Raw genomic sequence first — 22,446 nt, forward strand, 5'->3', positions numbered from 1 at the left:
CTCAAGGCTACTAAAGACTGAGGCAAAGAAGGTAAGGTCAGTTGTTTGCTGGATGCCCATCCCTCTGAGCTGGAAGATAGGGATGGGGAGCAGAATGAAAGCCCCATAACCAAAGAGATGATGGTTAGTGACCTCTTGCATCACTTAGACATATACAAGTCTATAGGGCTGGATGGCACACACCCAAGGGTACTGAAGGAGCTGGCATTTGGTGCTCACTCACTTTCCATCATTTACCAGCAGTCCTGGCTAACTGGGGAGGTCCACCTGAGTAGAGGTTGGCAAGTGTGATGCCCATCTAGAAGAAGGGCCAGAAGGTGGACCCGGGAAACTACAGACCTGTCTGACCTCAGTGCCAGGGAAGGTCTTGAAGCAGGTCATTCTAAGTGCCATCACGAAGCATGTGCAGGCCTGGTCAGCATGAGTCCTGCTTGATGTACCTTATCTCCTCCTATGACAACATGACCTGCTGAGTGGATGAGGGAAAGGCTGTAGATGTTGTTTATCTGGACTTTAGTAAAGCCTCTGACACTGTCTCCCACAGCATCCTCCTGGAGGAAATACCTGGTCATGGCTTGGATGGGTGGATGCTTTGCTGGGTTAAGAGCTAGCTGGATGGCCTGGGCCAAAGAATGGTGGTGAATGGTGTTAAATCCAGTTGGTGGCCAGTCACAAGTGGTGCCCCCCAGGGCACAGTACTGGAGCCCATCCTCTTCAGTATCTTTAGAGCACTGTCAGTAAGTCTGTAGATCACGCTGAGTGGGAAGGGAATGTTGATCTGCTTGAAAGTAAGAATGCTCTACAGAGGGTCAAGATGACCCCTGCACTTGGGTTACAACAACCCCATGCAATGCTCAGGCTTTGGGCAGAATGTCTGGAAAGCTGCCCAGCAGGGGAGCCTAGGTCTGCTGGTTAACACCTGGCTGAATATGAGCCAGAAGTGTGCCCAGGTGGCCAAGAAGGAGAACAGCTTCCTGGCCTGTATAAGGAATAGTGTGGCCAGTAGGGGTAGCAAAGTGATCATGTCTGAGTACTCAGCGCTGTTGAGGCCACACCTTAAATACTGTGCTTGGTTTTGGGCCTCTCACTACATGGACGGACCCTGAGCTGCTAAAGAAGATCCAGAGAAGGGCAATGAAACTAGTAAAAGGTCTGGAGAACAAGTCTTATGAGGAGCACCTGAGGGAACAGGGATGGCCTGGAGAAGAAGAGGCCAAGGGGAGACCTCTCTACAACTACCTGAAAGAAGTGGGTCTTGGTCTCTTCTCCCTAGACACAAATGACAGGACGACGAAAGGGCCTCAAGCTGCAACACCAGGAGAGGTTTTGATTGTATATTAAAATAAATCTCTTTACTGAAAGGGCTGTCAAACACTGTAATAGGCTCCCCTGGAGCCTGGTTGAATCCCCAACCCTGGAGGTGTTAGAGATGCAGAAATGTGGTGCTAAAGGACATGGTTTAGCACAAGATCTGTCATTTAGATAACGGTTGGACTTGATCTCTAGAGTCTTTTCCAACTGAAATGATACTATGATTTTGCTGGAGTAAACCACAAAAGTTACACCTGCCCTCAAGAGCTGTCTTCCACTAACTGGGCTCTTGCATAATGGCAAGATATGGAATGGTGAAAAGTGATGAGACCACATCCCTGACACTCTCCAAGGCAGAAGAGAGGAATCACAGAACATTAGAGGCTGGAAGGGATCTCCAGAGATCATTGGGTCCAACCCCCCTGCCAAAGCAGTTGATGCTAGCAGTCTGCAGTGAGGAGCTCGGAGTGAGTCATGATGCCTAAGTTAAAAAACAAATCAGATCAGAACAAAATCAATGCAGGAATCCCAGGCAAGCATTCCTCTGCTCATTCCAGGGGTGGGAAAGACAAAAGGTTTCATAGCACCAAGTAATGTCACACAGTGAGTGGTTCAGGGCAGTAATGAAGTGCAGTTCCCATCAAAATTGCAGGGTTAAGTTGGGTGACATGTGGCCAGGCACCATGGTTACTGTCCTCTACCTCTGCAGAAAGAAGTATGTCTCCTGCCTGCAAGCAGCCAACAGAAGGGTTTGGGCTGAGCTCATTTGTGGTGTGAAGTCCCACACCAAACACCAAGGTCAGGTGGGAGATAAGCACCAAATATGGGATTACAGATGCCACTGGCTGCAGTGCCTGCGGTCCCTTCAAAACATTATAACCCCTGGGACATACACAGACACCAGTGAGGTAAGCCACCTCCAGAAGAGTTGTCACTTGCTCAAGGCTTTGAAGAAGCTGTTCCCAGACACTGGAGCTCACACCAAGGCCAGCATCCAGCAGCACATACTCAAGAAGAGATCAGCAGCGTTGGCTGCTGCAGGCCAGCAGCTTGTGACGTGTCCAAGGGGACACTGACGGGCCAAAGACCACAAGAGGAGAGTTTCTTGGTCACGAACAGCAGTTCTCCCAGCTACCACACACCTCAGCAAGCTAAGCCTACTTCAGACTGTACAAGGGAGCCCAGAGTGCTCCCCATTGCCTTTCATAAGGCTGAGAAAGATCAGGAAAATGGGAGTGAGTATAGGGCAGGAGTGGCCTTGCTACAGCGCAACCACCTGACTTTACAGAGGAGCAGCTGCTGGTAACACTCCAGGAACCATCTGCACGTGTAAGCATGGGCACTTTGATTCCAGCATGAAAAATGAATGCACAAAGAGAAATGGTGACTGCAGGACCTTCCCTCTCCTCCCAACCTCCTCTCTCCTCCTCAGCAGGCCCCTTTCTGTGAGTCACTGTCTCTGCACACACACGGTGGTGACTTGCTGGCCACCGAAGCTGACCAGCTGCACAGTGGGGACAATTGTCAGGAAAGTAGCAGCAGGACCCCAGGCTGATGTGTCTCCAAAAGAGTACTTCAGAACTCTTGCTTCTTTGGCTCCTGCAGTAGAGTCCTCCTGCTACCAATAAACACCCAACAAAAGCTGTGACCTTCATAACTGAGAAACAGTATCGCAGTGAGTGGGGAACAGTTGGCTCCGGTCCTTTTGTGCAGTGCTGAGGCAGGGAGCTGGGGATAATCTCTGGCTGCTGTCAGCAGGCACTTGTTGCTGGTGGCTCGTGTATCCCTCCAAGCCCAGCAGAGGCAAGGAGGCAATCATAGCCTTGGCTGACTAGCAGGTCAGGATCCCCACGTCTCCAGTGCTACCTGAGTTGAAGCTGGCTGAACCAGGTGCTGACAGCACAGTCTACACGCATCACCAGGGAGATCCCCAGCAGCAGGCAGACACTGCTCACCACAAAGCCCAGTGACTCGAAGAGGAACCTGCAGGCAGAACGGATGCAGGAAGGTATCACAGCCAGCATGCTTGTAAAGACAGGCTGCCACCCCACCCCCAGAAGATGGATTTTCCTGACAATGAAAGGCTGGTAGGACCCTCCAGGTCCTAAAACATCACTTACACTCACTCCTCAGCAGTTGCTGCCTGCAGAGTGGAAGCATGCCTCTGGTTTAGAGGCTACTCAGGACAATGCCCAGGTATGGTAGTTTCAGGCTGTGCCTGGAAAATTTTCCACAGATCTTGAACAGAAAGTAGTAGAATGTAAATAAATTGCCACTGGATGTAAAAAGGGAAATAATGATAAGGCCTAAATAATCCCATTGGACAGACAACAAACAAAAAAGTTAGATCTTTAAACCAACTTTCTCTCCTTTTGGCTTCCTCACTCTAGCAGATACTAACTTGTGCTTCTGCTTGGTTTGCTGACCTTGAATTCGCTCTTCTTGTGGCTAAGTAACTGACAGCAACCCTCTGCTCTTGTCCCATGTACAGCGGGAGGGAAGGGAGTGGGGAGAGGGAAGCTATTAGTAGCCCCCTGGTTTGTCCTGGGGGGCTCCTGTGTCATTTATAAATTGCAAACATTTGTAAATATTGTATATTTTGTGCTTATTTCATATTCACACTGTAGTTTTGCTTGTAAATACAGCTTCACTGCTTTCCAACTGAGCTGGTCTGGCAATTTTATGTTGGGAGGAATTTCTCAACCCACCACACCAAGTGAGATTTTGAGTCCCTCAGGAGGTCCAGGCCACCTCACCCTCCTACTGATCCTAGTTAAGCATTTCTGGATTTACCATTTCTGGTTTGGTATCCTTACCTTTGCCTCTCTACCCTGAATATTCTTATCTTCCATGTGGGCTCTGTGTCCTTGGAAATCAAGATAGGGAGAAATTTCTAGGCTCTAGCTCAAGCCCAGCTCCTGAACTGAAAGTGGGAATTAGCTAAGGACAGTCCTAGAGCCTCCGAGTTAGAAGCCAGAAGATCAGCAACAAGGCCTTTTCCAACATGAGCTTTAGTCAAGATGTCAAGGATATGAAAACTAACCCAGCATCAGAGCAACTCCTGACTTACTTTGGGGCAAAGACCTTCCAGACCATGAGGTGCCTCCTGAGGATCATAGCTGCACAAACACAGGCCAGAAGCTGTGGGAGAGATCAGGAAAAACAATTAAAAAGTGGCTCTAGAGAGACTGCCTTGGCACTAGGTTCACATCCGAAGGCAGTGCCGAACTGCACACACCTGAGTGTCTGGTACAGCACACACCAGAAATAAGCATCCCAAAGAGGTTTCCTCAAGTCAGGAAACACAAGTAGCTTGGGGTACACGCAGGCCCCCCTGAGGCCAGACTGGGACAGTACAGAGGAGGGCTCACGCTGCGGCAAGCCTGAGCTTAGAGAGAGGCACTTGTGCCTCTTGTGCTGCAGAGCCTACCCCCTCCCTTGCACTGTCTCTGGTCTGACCACACAGGAGAATGATGTGAAGGGCTAAACCCCAGGAAGCTAGTCACTTCTTTCACAGGATTAACTTTCTGGTGTTTAACTCCCTACATGGCCACAGCACAAGATCAGATGAAAACCAGAGCTGGTGCCAAACAGATATGCATGGTGAGGAAGACAGGGAGCAGGATTACAACTCTGCAGTTTCTGATCAGATATGGCTACTTTGGGCAGATGGGTATGAAAAGCAGCCTAATCTGTACTGTGGCTCCTGTGCTAGAGTCCTTCCCAAAGCACAGAGCAAATGACATGGCTGAGAAGAGGACCTCTGCAGCTGCTCTAGCACCCACAACCAGATGCATCACCCCAGAGTCTGACTGTGCCCTGCCTGACCCCCTTCTGTCACCAGAGTGTCCCACAGTCCTCACAGCAGCCTGCTTTCCTCTTGGACAGCCTTTCCCCATCCTGCCTCCCTCCGTACCTGTGTCCCAAGGACAAAGAGGTACTTCAGTCCCAGCTGCAGAAGAGCAGCAGAGAACTTCTCTGGGGACTCTCGCAGCCTCATCTCCATCATATGCTCCTCCACCTCCTGCAGGTCCTGCCGGGGCTCCTTCTTGGGCTTCTTCCTCTGCGAGCTGGGCATCTCACACACAAAGGGCCAAAGCAGGAGCAGGGGGCAGCCGACTACCTCAAGGACAAAGGCACATGAAGTTACGGGGACCCAAGAGGTGAGGAACAGTCTAGACTCTGCCATTACACCCTGAACATGCAGGAAGCATATACCCCAGCTTCAGTTTGCTGGTCAGGCATAACTGCATGGAGGCTACAGACTACAAGCAGCTCTACGGCCCCAGAAGGGGCCAGTGAGAATGTTGCTGTTGAGCTGATGCTGGAGCCTTCATTACCTTGTGCTTGGCCTGCAGGCCTTCAGACAAGGCAAAGCAGCGAGTTGTGTCTACTCAGGCTCTAGAGCCCAGGAAGAAACTGATTTACCTGCAAAGAGGATATGGGACGCAAAGGTGTTGGCGCCCACCAAGACAGCAGGCAGGACATTCGTGCTGTGGTCAAGGTGAAAGCCCACAAAGGCTGCATTCCAGTGGATGGCTGGGAAGATGGGCTGGTGGCCTGTGGAATAGAAGAACTGGGAAGCAGCAAGAAGCCAGGAGATGACTGCATACCAGGGCACCGAAAAAGGCTCTGAGATTAAAATGTAAAAGAGAGAGATCAGCATCAAGGAACAATACAGATCTACAGTCAAAAAATATCTGTTAACTTTTCTTCCAGCTTCCCTGTCTGTGACCTCTTGAGAGACAGAAACCAGTCATGCCCCCACCACTGATGCAGTGAGCAGGCAGGTATGCCTCTGCTCTTTGCCCTCCTACAGGCCTGTCAGCAGCAGCAGGATGTGACGGCTGCTTGCACCACTGTGAGAAGGGATGGCTGTACAGCCCCACTCACACAAAGTGGGGACTACTCCTCCCAAAACACTACATCCCTGACACAAAGGACTACTCTTCCCCAAACACTACCTCCCTGCTGCATGAACCTGTCCTACTAGAGGCTTTAAGCAGCCCTAAAAATGGTGGGAGGATCCCCTTGGGTGCACTGCCATGCCCCAGGAGCAGAGACTAGGCCCTGCCTCTCCTATGGGGTATAAGACAAAGTTGCTGCTGCACATTCAGAGGATGCTTTAGTGAGCCCTGACTCACCAGCATCTCCAGCGAGTCCTCTGGCATGCGTGTGGATGTGCAGCAGCACAAAGGCCTCCAGGAAGAGGAGCAGGAAGGCGAGACTGAGCCGTTCACTGTGCAGAAGCATCAAGAGGAAGCCCAGTAAGGTGAGTGTTATGACCAGGGCCGCTGAGTACACACTGCCCAGCCCATATGCAGCAACAGTGGCCTTGCAGCTGCCCCGCTCCAGACGGCACTTCTGAGACTCCTGCATCCTCTTGTATATCTGAGGGATGACGTGAAGGAAGTCGACTTCAGCGTTGGGAACCCCTAGGTAGGGAGTGACGATGGATCCTGCCGACTCCCGCGTGTCCTTCGCAAACACCGTCATGGGATTGCACAGCAGGAGCAGCAGGCCTAGAGATGCCAGTCCGTAGACAGCCCATGGAAAGGCCACAACCGCCACCTGCACCAGCTCCTGCAGCTTGCCAAGAGAGTCATCAGTACTGGAGGCAACAGCCCAGTAGCAGGCAATGCAGAGGACCACCAGTGGGAAACCCCAGCGCACAAAGAGCACAAGGGGGCCTGAGCTGTTCAGGTTGCCGTAGTGTCGCAGCCAGCTCCGCACCGCATAGACCAGCCCAGCCAGCAAGGCCACGCACAGGAGGTAGAACAGATTCTTGGCCCGTGTGTTTCTCAGGCTGGCAAGAGGGGAGAGGAACAGAGAGGGCCGACACTGTGGGATTTCTTCACGGCACTGGTGGAAGAAACTGGAGAGGCGCACGCAAACCAAGAGCATGGCCACGAGGCACAACAGGTACCAGATCTCTCTGCGGTAAGACGAGAAGGCAAGGAACTGCTGCCTGGGGCCTTCCGGCAGAGTCAGGCGACCGTCCCAGTGGAGCTTCCCTATTAGCAGCATCACAAGTGAGGCCAGGAGGAATGGGGCCACTCGGGCTTCGGCCACCACAAAGCTATCGGAAAACATGGCTCCACAGCGGAAGAGCAGAATGCCCATAGGGAACGCCAGCCCCAGCCATGCTTGCAGCCTCTGCCTCAGGCCAGTGCTGGCTAGGGGTGGCTGACTGCCTGCCAAACGGGCTTGCCTGGGATGCTGGCCCCACCAGTGCCAGAAAAAAGCCATCTGAGAAGCAGCAGCTGCACATGATGACACCAGGAGGAGATCCATCCCCTCCTGGGTGAGTGCATGGGCCAGCCCAAACAGAACAGCCACTACAAGGCCCCAGCGCAGCGGGTACAGGAGGCAGCTGCGATAGAAGGAGTCTGACACCACGGTGAGCTCTGAGGCCAGGTAGCAGAGCAAGCAGGAAGCGGCGATAAGAGCGCAGCCCCCCACCATACGCAAGGGATGGAAGCGGGCCCAGGACTGGGTGCACACAGCCCGTGCCTCCCGCAGGTACAGCTGGAAGCGACTAATGAGGCTTCCCAGCCTGGACTCCAGCTCTGGAGACACCAGCACTGACCCCTGCACCTGGGCCAAGAGCTGGATGTGCTCCTCCACAGCACTGGAGAAAAGCTCCTGCAGGTGCTGGAGCTGCTCTGCTGGCAGGTCCTGAGCCACAAGCGAGTAGGAGTGCAAGAAGCGATCCACCTGTGGGAGAAGGGACACAGGGTCAGGCAGGAGCACCAGGACCACTGGCAACAGGATTCACTACCTCATACAGCCCTTTCAGGATGGATATAGGCCCAGGTGCCAACATCTGCCAAGACAGATCTGCCTCCAGCTGCATCACTCAGGGCTGATCGCTCAAACCAGGATGTGACCGGCAGGAAGCACAATCCCTCTGCTGAAGTGACACCCCTCTCAAGTGACATAATAATCCCAACAGCTTCAGTCTCCTCTCAGTTCTTTACCTGCAGGTGTGCTGCTGGTAATGCTGTGCATCACTAAGGGCTTTTATGCAGAGCCTTTGGTAACAGTAAAGCAAATATGCCCAAAAAACCTGAGTCATTGCTAGCTATCAATTTGCAACCAATGTTTGTCTGAGGACAATATATAAAATTCAGTATATAAAATGAAAGAGCTTACAGTGAATCAAACCAAACTCTCCCTCTTCTTCAGCACAGGCACATTAAGCTACCTCGCCATAGGCTAAGGGAGAGCTCAGTGTGCTTCAAGAGAACAGCTATGATTTCAAAATGGTAAAAAAAAAGTCTTAGAAGGGCATTACCATGGCAGGGCACCCATACAAAGATGCAGCTCAAGCCCTGAAACACTTGGTACCTTCACATGCCTTCCAGTTGCCTCAGAGCACAGGCAGAATGTTTGCTTCTGCCCATGAATGGCAAACACAGGCACCAGCTCTCTCGCAGGCCTGCGTGACCTCCCTGGTATGTAAGGTTTCTTCAACACCAACACGATCAAGCCAGAAACATCCTCAGACCAATGAGGGCAAACACTTGAACAGGCAGGACTGGATAATGTTAATTCCCAACAGATGATGACTGATATCCTCAGTGACTAATGGGCAGTAACATGCACTATCATCTTTAAATGACAAAGCACACTGCTGCTCTATAAATACTCAGCAGAAGCTGAATATTTCTTCCCACCAGCAACTGTTTCATTTCCAGCCCTCACTAACTTGCACCAGTGGTGTCCAACTGGCACACCAAGCAGCTGGCTGGGAGTTATTCTTGTGCTCCTAAGCAATCCAGGAGTCCCTCAAAGGCAGACTGTCACTTAGATGAGATGCATGCCTTACAATGCATGCAGCAAATCTGGTTCTACAGCATGCCCAGAGCCACCACAGACAGCCCTCAACAAAGCTCTGGCTTGCCCTGGCATGTGGCCTGCACCATTGTCTGGGCTTCTTTTATTATACACTCTCATTCAGATTCTGTCATTCAGCTCTTGGGGTTCTACATTTTGTTGTGCTTGGTGTAAACTGTTGTGTCTTTGTCCCACTTTACTGCCACCTGTTAGATGGTGTTTCTCCTCAGTCCTTTGTTACTACCCTCCTTCTGAAGCTAAGCTTTTTAACTGTTTCTCCTCCAAAACTGAAGCAGCACTAAAACATCCACTTCTAATCCTGCATCTCCATTAATGAGGTTTGTTCCTGACTGTCTTCAGCCTTGAGGAATGAGCCTCCCCACCAGCCCCCTCCCAGTTAGCAAATCCACCTCTAACAATCCAGGACCAACCCTCATCCTGAAGTGAACACCACCTTCCTGGCCAGTATTTCCCACAGCACTCATCACCAAGCAGTAAAGAAGTACTGCTCACTTCTCTGTAAGGAAAAAGGTGCCGCCCTTTACTGGAGCACACACGGCAGGAGGTAACCCTTCAAAGTAAGTTCCCCACGAAGGTAACACCACACCACTACCCCATCTCCACCAAACAGAAGAGGTCTGTACTTAAGATGACATGCCTTCTCCCCTCCAGTTCAACAGGGAGGCCTACCATAGGCCATACCTGCTTGGCATTGATGTGGTAGACCGAGAGCTGCTGCAAGGCTGCAGACACAGCGTCACTGTCCCCGGAGAATAGCTCAGCCATCACCTCTCCAATGCTACTGTAGGGGATGGGCACACCCAGCAGCAGGGCCACAGTGGGCACCAGGTTCACCTGTGGAACAGTCTCAGGCTCCTGGAGTGACAGGGAGGAATAGGACATTCAGAAAGAACACAGCAACATAGCTTTTCTCTCAGTCTAGAAGAAGATGGGAAAGACATCCCTTCTCGAAGGGAAATCCAGGGAAGCCAAGAGCAGGAAAATGCAAGGAAAGGCAGGCACACAGCTCTGCCTTGCCTGAGCGCAGTGCAGAGGGATGGATGCCTCTGGGGACCTGCAGGTCCTTGGGTAAGGCCCTGGCTGTCCAACAGCACACCTGGCCCCACTCAAACACCCCTCACAGCTGCAAGGGTGTCAGCATTTCCACTGTTTTCTAGAGAGAGATGGCAGGCTCCCCACCACTCTCATTACAAACAATCCAAATCAAACCATCACTCTCTGTAACCCCGAGACACGGTTTTCAGTCAGATGCCATCTCAGGCAGGGAGAGCTAAGGATCAGCTTCTTACCTCTGGAGGGACAGTGCTAAAGAGGGGTGTTTTGCTATACACAAACAGCGCTGCATTCACTTCCTTCTCACTGTCACCACCATGGTCTCCAGTCTCTGTCATGCCATGGTCGCCAGCCACCAGAAGAAGGGTGTCATTCCCCAGGTGATTCACCAAGGACCTGTCACCAGGATAGGAATGTCAACTCCCACCTGAGCAGGGGCCCAAAAATAGCCCAGGTGGGAGAGAACATGTCCCCACCAAGCCTGCCTGCACCACAGAGGTGAAGAAGGTCCACAAAAGGACAGAATGCAGAGCTGTAACAACTAGGCCAGCTACCAGGGCAAGGGATGTCTTAGACAAAGTGAAAATTCAGAGCCTGGAGGCAGAATGGTGGCTGGTTCTGCAGTGCCTTCAGGGATCTTGACAAAATGCAATTCACAAGAATGGTTCCCCACAGGAACAAATTTCAGGCTGCTTCTAATTTGGTCTCGTATATTCCATCATACTGTGTGAGCAATCTCCTACTTGAAAGAAAAAAAAGAGGTTTGTCCCAGAAGGATGCAGCAGTTATGACATGACATATACTGCACTCTCAGCTGCACCAGGGCAAGTTCTAGCAGCAAAAATTAAAGTAGTCCAAAGTGTCAAAAGCTGCAGCACTCTGAGCTGAGGCATGGCTGTGTGATCAAGATTGCTGGATCCCACTCTGCCCTTGGACAGAAAGATGCAACTCATGGGCCTGTGCAGTAAACACATCACTCCCTAGCCAGGGTCCTCAAAGTGTGTCTTCAACGCTGGGCAAGCCTGTGCAACAGACTGTTTGGAGATGGAAAGAACAAAACTCAGGTTTTGCTGAGAATCAAGGCTTCAAGACCTGAAGACAGCCCTACCTCTGAAACCAAACCTGTTGTGAAGATCTGTCTACACAACTGAGACTGTCCCACAGCTGGGGTTTCAGTTGCTACTGGGCAAATGCATGCTGTGTCAACAATGAAAAGTAAGCATCCTCTGTTGCCCTCTGCATCTGCAAATTCCCTGGTAAGACTCCACCAGCCTGGCTGAAGGAAGAGCCCAGATGGCAACCCCCTCCCACCACACTAATCACCTGAGCATCTCATTCATCTGGGTGAGCTTCTTAGCCATTTCAGGGTGGTCAGGTCCATGTTTGTGCCCACAGTGGTCCACACCGAGGAAGTGAGCAATCAGTACGTCCCATTCACCACTGTCCACTGCAGAACAAGAGCAGCCTTATCACACACCAGCCTTGGATTTGGGCACAGGCTCTACACCTCCATCCTCCCACCAAAACTTTCTCGTTGCCTCTAGAAACAGATGTTTCTTCTCTTCCTGGCTCTTGTCACTCCAGGTCTCAAGTAGATCAATGGAGGTTTTAACAGAGGTACAATCTCAGCCTGAGGGTGCCTCAGTGCAACACTGCAGGGAGCAAAATACCTGGCAAGTGCTCTAGTACCCATGGGTTTGTTCACCACTCCCTGGAAAGGAGTGGCACAGTATCACCCAAGTCACCTTGAAATACCTTCAACTCAAACTGAGGATGTTCAGGAAAAGGAGAAGCCACAACTCCAGTCCTCCTCTGGAGATATTACAGCTCAGACTCACCGCTGTGCCTCTCTGCATCACACCCAGGGCACAGGCCTGGCACTACACTGCTGTCCCCAGCCTCTCCTTTCTGCTTCAGGACCGTGACACATGAACTCCAAAGTGTTTGGATGTAAACCAACAGCAGCTCTCCCACAAGGCACCAGGATTTCTTTGTGAATGGCCACTGCACCCTTGATCCACTTAGATTCACACAGAGATAAAGCCAAGAGCACTCTCCTCAGTCCTAGGACCTCAAGAAGGAATCTGAACCTAAAATTCACAAACCAACCTTGCCCTTCACTTTTTTCCCCGTGACTAGGAGCCACTGATGGTCTGCTAAGAGCAGTGCTGTGCCCCAGCCTCCCAGCAGGTAGCTGCACTGTTGTGCATTTCCCAGAGCACTGTGTACCTGCCCAGGCAGCTCTGTATCAAAGTTAAGCTGCTCTTCCTCCTTCATCCTGGCAATGTATTTCTAGGACAGATGCAGACGTTTAACCTTGTCCCACGAAGCTGTACACTCTCTTAAACAGTGGAAAGGTTATTTACAGAAACAGTTTACAGGCCTGGAAGCTGGTTTATCCGTGGAAATCCAGCTAGAGCACCGTAATCCCCAGGCTGCAGTGTGTGACTGCTCAATGCCACTTTGCAACACGGAACAAATCATCAGCTCTACCCCAAACTCGCAGTAGGACCACATGCAACACACAAGGTTACCCAGGCCCGAGGGAGAGAGCATTCTTACCAGTTGGATAGAGATGCTGCAGGATCCCATCGTCCACGGTGTGAAGATCCTTCACGTTAAAAGAAGGGAAGAAGTAAGAGCGGAAAAACTTCTTGGGGAAGAGTCCTTCCCAAGTGTCATCACCCATGAAGACCACTCTCCTTCCTGAGGCAGCAAGAAAGGAATTAATGACAGCAGGAAGCCCCACAAAGTCAGGCTGTTACCTGCACTAGTGCAAAGAGCCTGAGCAGATGCCTAAGCTTAAAATGACCATCTGGCTGTAAATGAGTTTGAATACAGGAAGTGACCAGCCCTGTTTCTAGGTCTCCAAGTGCCCTACACACCAAACCCATCTGCTCAACCTCATAACTTATTGCTGACCTCCAACATGCCCCCACAGCAGAAAAAGCCACGGGTTGCAGAGGCCAGAAAGCAGGCAGCTACCCACCCACACTACCAAAGCTCTTGGGAAGGCAGAGCATGCTTGTGACCTCCCAGCCATGGGATCTGGGCTTTGGCTTTAAACACATCAGCTTTCACATGCAGAAAAGTGAAGGCAGAAGCATTGATACTTCCCACTGCCCTCACCCTGCTTCCCCAGCCTGCCACCAGCCAGCCCTGTGTTTGCACAGAGCCTCCCCATCAGGAACCATTTCCTCCAAGGCTGCTGCTCCAGCCTGCAGTCCAGACTGGTTTTTTGCCTTGGACAATTTACTGTTTTCCCACCTTGCACAAGCAAGCTGACAACCCAGTCACTGGAACTGGTATTTGTACCACTCTGAGCCCTTAAAGGAAATTTCTCTAGGTAACACAAAATTGGGTTATGTCCCTTTCTCTCTACTCCATCATCTCATGCTATCAAGGCCTTTACAGCTGCACTAAGCATAACCCAGCAGCACCACACCACAGCCCACAGAAAATGTGCTGAAGTTGCCACCTAACAGCAGCAGGCAGCTGGCCAGGCAGGCTTGCTGCCCAAGTGAGTCCCCAACAGCACACCTGGCACCAGCTCTTCCGTCACTGAGTCTCACCTGAGTGCAAATACGACATGACCAACTGCCCTTGACTTTATTCAGCCACTCCTAGTGGTGACCTTGCGACAGTCACCATCAGTACAGCAACTTTCACCTGCTTTCTTGTCATCTTTGATGATGATCAAGTCATGGTCCCAGCTACTTCTTACTCCCAGTACAAGGCAGAAAAAAACTATCTACCTGCACAACAGCTCTGCCTGAGACAACTGTCATGTGAGTGAGGCAAAAGAATTAGTTGGCAAGGTGGAAGCGTGGTAAGCAGCTCCTTTCCCAGGGAGAGAGGAACAAAGGTCCCACCTCAGTGCTGACCAGTAACCTGCATGTGCCCCGTCCCAGCAGGACACCGCCCCTAGCCACCTACCGTTCTGCACCAGCTGTGCCAGCAGGTTGTCCTCCTCGATCGCGTAGGTGGCAAAGTTGCTGCCCACGTCAATGAAGGTGGGCAGCGAGCCCGTGGTGAGGCCCTTGATGCGCTGCATGGTGGCGGTGGGAGCGTCAGCTCGGAAGCGGTAGAGGCGGGCATGGCGGGGCTGGGAGGTTGTGAGGTGGTGCAGGAAACTCAGCTTGTTCTCATAGGGCAGGGGGCTTGCCTTGTCTGGGTTAAAGTGGGCAAACTCGAAACGGAGAGCATCGACAATGACAAGCACAGCTTTGGAAAAGCGCTGGGGCGCCCAGCAGGAGCCTGGTGGGAGGTTCTGCCTCTCCCAGGGTGGTGGCACAAGTGGGTCTGAGCAGGAACTGCTGCTGGCAAGCTCAATTCGGGTAAGCAGGAAGCCACTCATGAAGAGCCCAATACCGGCACAGAAGAGAAAGCAAACCCACGCCAGGAAAAGCAGCACTGGCCACCGCTGCATCCTAGGGCAAAGGACAGACAGGCTCAGCCTCCTGCAGCACACTTAGGCCAACTTGGGCCAGGTACTGCTCCCTGCCAGCGCACATCCCTGGCCACTGCCCTGCAACCCAACACGTCTCACATCTGCCTCTTCTCCAATACTCCACAGCCACTACCCTGACTTGACTTTACCCGGTCCCAGCCTATGCCCTGGTAACCACTCCATGCACACATCTCCTTGTACCCCCACCACGGTGAACCCCGGTTCTTCTCCAGCATTGCCCAGCTGCCCCCTGGCATCCTTGGGTCTTCCCTGGCACTCCCAGGTGCCTTCATGGACCCTCAGCCCTTCCCTGGGATGCTTAGCTGCTCCCTGGCACCCTCAGCTGCCCTCATGGGCCCCCAGCCCTTCCCTGGCACGCCCAGCCACCACGCAGCACCGCGACCCCCGGGCCGCCACCTTACACTCAAGCCGCCTGTGTGACCCCCAGCACCCCTCAGCCACCACCTGGCTCCGGGACTCCCCTCCTGCCCCCGCTAGCACCTCGGCTTCCCTCAAAGTGCCTCATCCTCGACATCCCCATCCGCCATCCACCCTCCCCCAGCCCCTTGCGCCCCTCTCCCCCAGCCCCACAGCTCCCCTCTCGCCCTACCTGCGGCTGCCCCGGCCCGGCGCCAGCCGCCCCCTGACCGCCCCCGGAAGTTCCCAGCATGGTGTCCCCCGGCCATGGGAGGCGGCGCCAGGGACAACACCGCCGCCTGGCGGCCCGGAGGCTCCCGCGGGGCGAGACGTCTCGGCACACCCAGCTCCGCAACGGCCTTGCTTTAATTAATCAGTTAATGAACCTCCAGAGGCACTCCCCTCCCTGCGGTGCGCGCCATGACAAGCACACTAAAGAGGCCCTGCCCTCACACACCGGCAGAGCAGGGAGTTGATGACAGGAAATCAGGTCCCTAAACGGTGAGAGAAGAGGGGTCCTGCATACAAGAGTTTTTTCAATGAAAATACTGAAAATGAATAAGCAAATATCCTACTCCAAGATAAACAGATATTTAAAGAATATAAGCTCCAGCAGACAGATCATTTTCTCACAGTAGTCTAATATAATAAACAGGCTGAGTAAGCATGGTGAAAAGAAGGATGTTAAGAAATAGAGGCATGCAGAAGTTGAGCTTCACCAGCTTCTCCCAGGCACTTGAATTTTGCATTACAGCCACAGCTGCATTTTTTATTGTTCTTTAATACTGTTTTAGCTTCCTTATCCAGTTTCATGGATTGAGCAGACGGTGTTTTAGTGGCTGAAGTTAAAATAAGTGAACTTCTTGGTTTATAGAAAATCTGACCATTTTGATTGGAAATTTGTTCCAGTATTCACAGCTAAGACAGGCAAGTTGCACATCAACATTTTGTATCCCCAATCGTATGCACTCCTGGTTAAGGAATGACGGTGCCCCTCTGGTGGCAGAGAGGAGTCATGGGCTGGGCTCCCCAGCACCAGGGAACTGCAGCAGCACTGGTACCATTTATTACATGATTTAAACCCAAATACAAAATAAGGACCAAAGGAAAAAGAAGAGCATCTAACTGAGGACTCCCAGCACTCAGCAGTCCCTGGGCAAGGGTGTGGGACCCTTCCCACCCCGCTAGCTGGAGCTTGACTCTTCTGCCTTAAGCGCCTCTGTGGGGGGAGGCTGGGGGTCCTCACGGGCTGTGGGCATCTCATCCTGGGTCTTCACAGATTGCGCTTTGGTCAGTGTGGAGTAGATGCCCAGGGCCTGGAGGGAACGAGACATGGGGGAGGATTGGAGAGGGTCAGGCTCTAGCAGGCCGCCACCTTCACCTCCCCCAGGAAAGACATCAGAATACCTCCAACAGCACTGACCTGCGCTACCATGTTGGTGACGTCACCCGTGTTGGCAGGCAGCAGGAGGGTGTTGGAGTCTTTGGCAAGCTTGGAGAAGGCATTCACATACTGCTCTGCCACGGAGAGAGAGGCAGCAGCACTGCCGTGCTGCGGGACAGAGAGAGGGGTGAGGCTCAGCAGCAGATCATGTACCACCAGGAGCTCCTCCACGCCCCTTTTAGCCCACCCCACCTACTCACAGCCCCCAGCACAGCACAACTCCTCACTCACTGCTGCTGAAGATGCCACAGAGTATTCAAAACAAAGTCAGGTGCCACTCTAGACATGATTTCACCTCCCTTGGTGCCAGTGTGAAAGCAGTGGCTGCCCCAAGGAGCCATCACTCACCTGCTGTGCCAGTGCAGCTGCCAGGAGCTGAATAGCTTCTGCCTTGGCTCTGGCTTTGACCAGCATGGCATTGGCTTCTCCTGCAACATGCCACAGCAGAACATCCATCAGAACCGCCACAAGGAGTGAATTCAGACAATTTCACACATGCAAAGCCTTCTCTTCCCCAACAGGAGCACGGCAATCTCCTGTTGTGCCAGGTGGCAGGGCAGCAACATGAGCTAGCTCAGGCCAGCGGCCCCAGCAGGGAAGGATCAGCATGGCTGAGGAAGCCTGGCCCACGAAAAGTGATGTGGTCTGCTCCCCAGGAGCATCACCCCTCAGTGCCCAGGGTTACAGATCCCCCAGGTCTCATGTGTTCTAGTTCAAGCACTACCAGCAGCTTTGTTGATTTGTTCAGCCTTCTCAGCTTCTGAAGCCAGGATCTGGGCCTGCTTCTGCCCCTCAGCCACGTTGATAGCCGATTCCCGTGTCCCCTCTGACTCCAGCACTGTTGCACGCTTCCGTCGCTCTGCCTCCACCTGCAAACACAGGTCAGACACCAGCCTGCCAGGCCTGCCATGGAAATCCCAGCCATGGGGCAAATGCAAGGAGGACATGCTCCTGTGTCTCACTTTGGCAAACATGGCTTAGCCAAGGGTAAGAACACAGCTCCAAAACATGATATATCCCTGGTGAGGGCTGGTCTGCTGCTCAACAGCCCTCTGCAGCGCAGCCCACACCCAACTGGACAGCCTCTTCCCCACCTTCCATCCCCTTCGAGATCTAGCACCTGGCTTTTATCAAGGGCAGGCCTTCAGATCTGGGATTTGCTTCTAACAGAGACCAGTGGAGCTTTTAAAGGAAGCAGACAGGGCTTGCCTGTACCAGGCAGGAGCAACCACCACCACAGCAAGGATTGGAATTACTGATTCGGTAACCTTATGTTGCAGCTGAAGTGCCAGCGAACTTCCCTCATTGAAGGGGGGGCCAGTACTGCCAACTCTGGACAGATAACAATGGTGCAGCATGCAAGCAGACTTCCCTCTCATTTCAGACTGCCCTCTTGAGAATCACAGTCACAGGATGGCAGGGGTTGGAAGTGACCTCTAGAGATCATCTAGTCCAACTCCCCTGCTAAAGCAGGGTCACCCAAAGCAGGTCACACAGGATCAAGTCCAGGTGGGTTTTGTGTATCTTCAGAAGAGACTCCACAACCTCTCTGGGCAGTCTGTTCCACTGCTCCATTACTCTCAAAGGAAAGAAGCTTTTCCTTTCTATCAGATAATCAAACCTGCATCTGCATGGATTCCTTCACACGTGGGGGTACGTGGATGTCCTTGATCTCATAACGCAGGCATCGAATGCCCCAGCAGTCTGAAGCCTGGTTGATGGCATCCACAATGCTGGCATTGAGGGACTCCCGCTCCTGAGAGGCACAAAAGAAACAGCAGAGACCTAAACCCAGGCACTTAGCATGAGGCAGAGGTCAGGAGGAAAACAGACACCCCGCTTAGGGACGAATATCAGCCAGAAAAACTCATCTCCACAGGTGTAAGTGCTTCCTACATCTCTTGAAGGAGTCACCATCTCCTAGGGAGGGCAGTGCCCCAAACTGAAATTGCAAGAGAATGCCACAGGACCAGCTGGGTCTGAGCACACACCACTCATCACTCTTTCTAACAAACCCAAGGAAGAGTGAAAAATAGTTCCAGTTAAAAAAAAAAAAAAGAACTGAAACAAGATCCAGGATTCAGTAATAGGTCAACTGAAATAGAAGCCAGAAGCCCTCTAAGCAAAGGACACTTTTCTGCTAGGCGGAGATGGCTGTGCAGACTGCTCTGGAGTTTCAAGCAATACCAGCAGCTCTGTGATCCACTTCCCCAGCTCACCCGGAAGACTCTGTCAAGGGAGAGTTTGCCAAGTTCTGATCTCATAGTGGTCTGGGCCAGCTGGGTCACTGCATACTCTGGATCTTCCACACCATAGCTGGCCTGCAGAATACAAGGGAAACATGGAGTCAATGGCAGTGCCAAGAAAGAGCCCAAATGAAGCAGGATAGACAAACACAGCAGAGAGACCAGAAACCTGCCGCAGAGACACCCCTGCCAATGAGAAACAGAGCCCAGGGCCTCGGGAGGGATTGGGGTGCTCAGTCCAGCCACCTCACAGGGCACAGCAGGGAGCACAGAGGCTGAAACATGTTGTGAGGGAAAGGGAGCCATCAGAGCCAGGCAAGCAGCGCCCAAGGGGCCGCCAAGAAGAACGTCTGAGCAGCGCATGGGAACTCTGTGAGGCACAGTCAGACAGGTTGCAGATCTGGCTCAGAGTGTCAGGACAGCAGAAAAGGTACCTTGTAGGGGTCCATAACCCGCAGATACAGCACACCATCAATCTGTAGGGTGACATTATCTGCCAGGAGAGAGTAACACATCCTGTTTACTGAAGCAGCAAAGACGAAAGATAGCAACCCTCTCTCCCACACCAGAACTAGCAGAACCCAGCAGAGTCATTCCCTTCCTGCTTGGTTATCAACAGCACATCACAGAACAGGCACTGGCTGAAAAGGATCTCCTTATGTAAAAGGGTTTGTGAAAATGAGCTTTTCCCTGGAAGACACTACATGGTGACAATTTAATACTCATCCCATATTTCCAGACCAAAACATTTCATACTGTAGTTATCTTTATTTATGAAGATCTACACAAAGGAAGACAGAAAAGCCCGAACAGCTTAATACTAGAATTGCACCAGAGCTGCCCACTAACCTGAACTAAAACAGTTCTTCCAGAAACACAGATGATCTTTGTGGTTCAACACAGAAACACATCTGAAAAGGAGTCCTGCCCAGGCGCATTTGGCCCATAAAGAAGGGACAGCTGCACTCTGAGAGGCCTCTTGGGGTACTTCTATTCACAGTACCAGGAGCACGACCAAGCCTTTCACCAGGGACAGAGCTGAGCACACTTCCACTCTACCCCATGCTGTCCCTTGCTCATCCCAGATGCAGCAGAAGGACAGGACCAGGACACAGCAACTGTTCCTTACCTAGGGTGACAGCTGACTGCTCTGGGACGTTAATGACAATTTCTTTGAGACTCTGCACATAACGAATCCGATCCAGCAGAGGGATGAGGAAGTTCAAACCCTGAGAAAAGAATAGGATTAGGTCTCTGAGTCCTCTAATATGATTTACTTTTCCCCCCACAAAGAGAGCTCAGTCCAACTAGAGAGAGAGATGCACAAAGAACAAGCACACCACGTGTTGCAGATGCTGCAGGCTGAGCAAACAGGCTTTACACATGGGGAGAACTCAAGTTTCTCAGTCCTTTTAACACCACACCAAGGGAAATTAGTCTACCAGCAGTCTAAAGCATTGCAATACAAAAGAACACATCACTCCCTGAATCCTCAGGCAAAAAACACATCCTGCTACATCTTTAGGGACCTGCTGAATCCAGAAGGAGAGAAAAGCAGCTCCTTACAGGCTCAAGGATTCGGTGGAACTTGCCCATCCTCTCCACCACCCAAGCCTCCTGCTGTGGCACAAAGAGCACCCCGATATTCACAGGCAGGCCAGAGTTCAAGCGGTGTGGTGCCTGGGCCAGCCGTGCTGAATGCTTCAGCTGCTGAGAGTGCTGGAAAAAGGAAAAGGAAAGGGACTGAGACTGGTAGATGGCACCTCAGAGCCCACCACGATCCCTCCCCTTCCATCTGGGATCACTGCTCACAGCCTCAACACACCAGGGTAGAGACCTGTGCATAAGCACCTTCACCACAAGTGTACAGGGCCTCACCCCCATGTTGCAACTTTGCCCACACCTCCCTCACATTTCCACTGCAGAAAATGAATAAAACCTCCTTAACACAACAAAAAAAGGAAGATATGTAAGGGGGTCTCTTCTGCTCCACTCTGCTCCCTGTAACCTGGCTAGGCACTCTTTGATCCCTCTTCTTCACCTTAGTCTAGGGCCACTTCCCTTTCAACCACCTATCCCCTCTCAGCTCCGCCCAGCTCCTGGGCCCCCATCACGGACATGTTTCTCTGAGCACTCCCTCGTCCACATCTCCACAGCCTCTTCTCGCCACCTGGCACGCCCGGCTTCCCTAAACATCTTCACTAACTGTACTCCACACCACAACCCACCTTTCAGGCCGCTCCAGTCCTCCATATCGATTTCTCCTACAACCCTTCTCCACCGTTCCAGCTCACCTCACTGCTGCCCACACGTGGTTTCCCACGCTCCCCCAACACCACCACCCCGCTAACCTCGCCCCCGCCATCCTCAATCCCCTCACACCCATTCACCTCCAATCCTCCTCTACACCGCACCCCGCACTCTCCTATCCCTGCGCAGCTGCCCACAGCCGAGCCGCCACGACCCCAGCACTACCCCAGAGCCCTGACACCACCACCCTCAGCCCACCCGCCCAGGGTTCCCGACGCCCAGAACCCCTCCAGCCTCCTCAGCACGCCCGCACGTCGGGCGCCCGCCCGCCCAGCTTCCCAAGCCTTCCCAAGCCTTCCCAGTTACCACCCCAGCCCCCTGCGGCCTCCGGCGGCTCCACCTGCAGCAGGCCGAGACTGGGCCCAGCCCGCAGCCCTGCCCGCGCCAGCATCGCGCCGCCGCCTGCCCCGCTCCGCGCCGACGCCGCCGACCCCCCCGGCGCGCCGGAAGAGCTTCCCGGTAGGCCCCGCCTGTGCCCCGTGCGCCGCCCAGGAGGGCCCGGCCGGCCGCGGTGGCTGCTGCCCCTGGTTCCGCCCGCCCGCGGGAGCGACAAGGTGCGTGCTCGGTCTGCAAACGTGCGCTTTATTAAAGTAGAAACAAACACCGAAAGTACCGGTACAACCCCCCTGCCCGGCCGGGCCGCCGTGGGCAGCACCGGCACACCCCTGGTGTCCTGGTGAAGAAGGACAGGTGAGAGGGCAGCGGGGAGCGGGATGCCAAGACGCAGGGCTGCCGGGACGCCAGGTGTGCGCGGGGAGCGGGAGCCGGTGCGTGGGGAGGAGCCAGGACCCGCTGGCACCGGCAGAACAGGAGGCCGCTGTGTGCGGATGCGCAGGACCGCATCCCCCAAGCCCAGCAGGGCCTGATTCTGGCACCCACGGGCAAGGCAGCACAGGACATCGCTTGCCCATCCTTCCCCGGCATGGCAGACACCTGTCACAACTTAGCTTCACTCCCCAGCTCCACCAGCCCAGCGTTTCAGGTGCAGCACCAGGAACGCAGGGTGGGCTTCGGTTAAGAGGAAAATCAGCCTGTGGAGGCCCCGGGGTCGTGCCCACCACAGTGAAGTGGCAGCTGGCAGAGGATAGAGGCCTGACCCAGAGGTGCTAAGCCACCCCACAGCCTGAGCTGACACTGGGAACCTATCATGACATCAGGTCAGAGAGGTGATGGGGAAAAGAGGAAAAAAAAAAGAAGAAAAAAAAAAACCAAACCAAACAACAACAACAACAAAAAACCCACAACCCCAAACAACAACCCACCCCAAAACAGGCATGCAAGCTCCTTTCTCCTTTGGCCCCTGCCTCTTTCATGTCTCTGACCCCACCACAAGGCTGAGGCCTTAGTTTCAAAAG

General features: G+C 53.0%; 2 protein-coding genes across 2 annotated transcripts; both read right to left on the bottom strand.

Annotated features, from left to right (window-relative positions):
• Positions 1-1,608: 1,608 nt before the first annotated feature.
• Positions 1,609-15,345, bottom strand: PIGO (phosphatidylinositol glycan anchor biosynthesis class O). The gene is made up of 11 exons (XM_054178633.1): positions 15,285-15,345; positions 14,161-14,654; positions 12,787-12,930; positions 11,548-11,671; positions 10,461-10,620; positions 9,853-10,026; positions 6,456-8,028; positions 5,740-5,943; positions 5,228-5,430; positions 4,382-4,452; positions 1,609-3,294 (listed from the first exon to the last, which is right to left on the bottom strand). Exons 2-11 carry the CDS (start codon positions 14,651-14,653, stop codon positions 3,174-3,176), a joined length of 3,267 nt encoding a protein of 1,088 aa, XP_054034608.1. The 5' UTR covers position 14,654; positions 15,285-15,345; the 3' UTR covers positions 1,609-3,173.
• Positions 15,346-15,644: 299 nt separating this feature from the next.
• STOML2 (stomatin like 2) lies at positions 15,645-21,522 on the bottom strand. The gene is made up of 10 exons (XM_054178770.1): positions 21,432-21,522; positions 20,348-20,500; positions 19,911-20,010; positions 19,216-19,274; positions 18,755-18,856; positions 18,157-18,291; positions 17,260-17,404; positions 16,884-16,963; positions 16,515-16,643; positions 15,645-16,407 (listed from the first exon to the last, which is right to left on the bottom strand). The coding sequence occupies exons 1-10, from the start codon at positions 21,480-21,482 to the stop codon at positions 16,276-16,278; spliced, it is 1,086 nt and encodes a 361-aa protein (XP_054034745.1). The 5' UTR covers positions 21,483-21,522; the 3' UTR covers positions 15,645-16,275.
• Positions 21,523-22,446: the final 924 nt, after the last annotated feature.

Source organism: Dryobates pubescens, chromosome Z, assembly GCF_014839835.1.
Source record: "Dryobates pubescens isolate bDryPub1 chromosome Z, bDryPub1.pri, whole genome shotgun sequence".
Lineage (NCBI taxonomy): Eukaryota > Metazoa > Chordata > Aves > Piciformes > Picidae > Dryobates > Dryobates pubescens.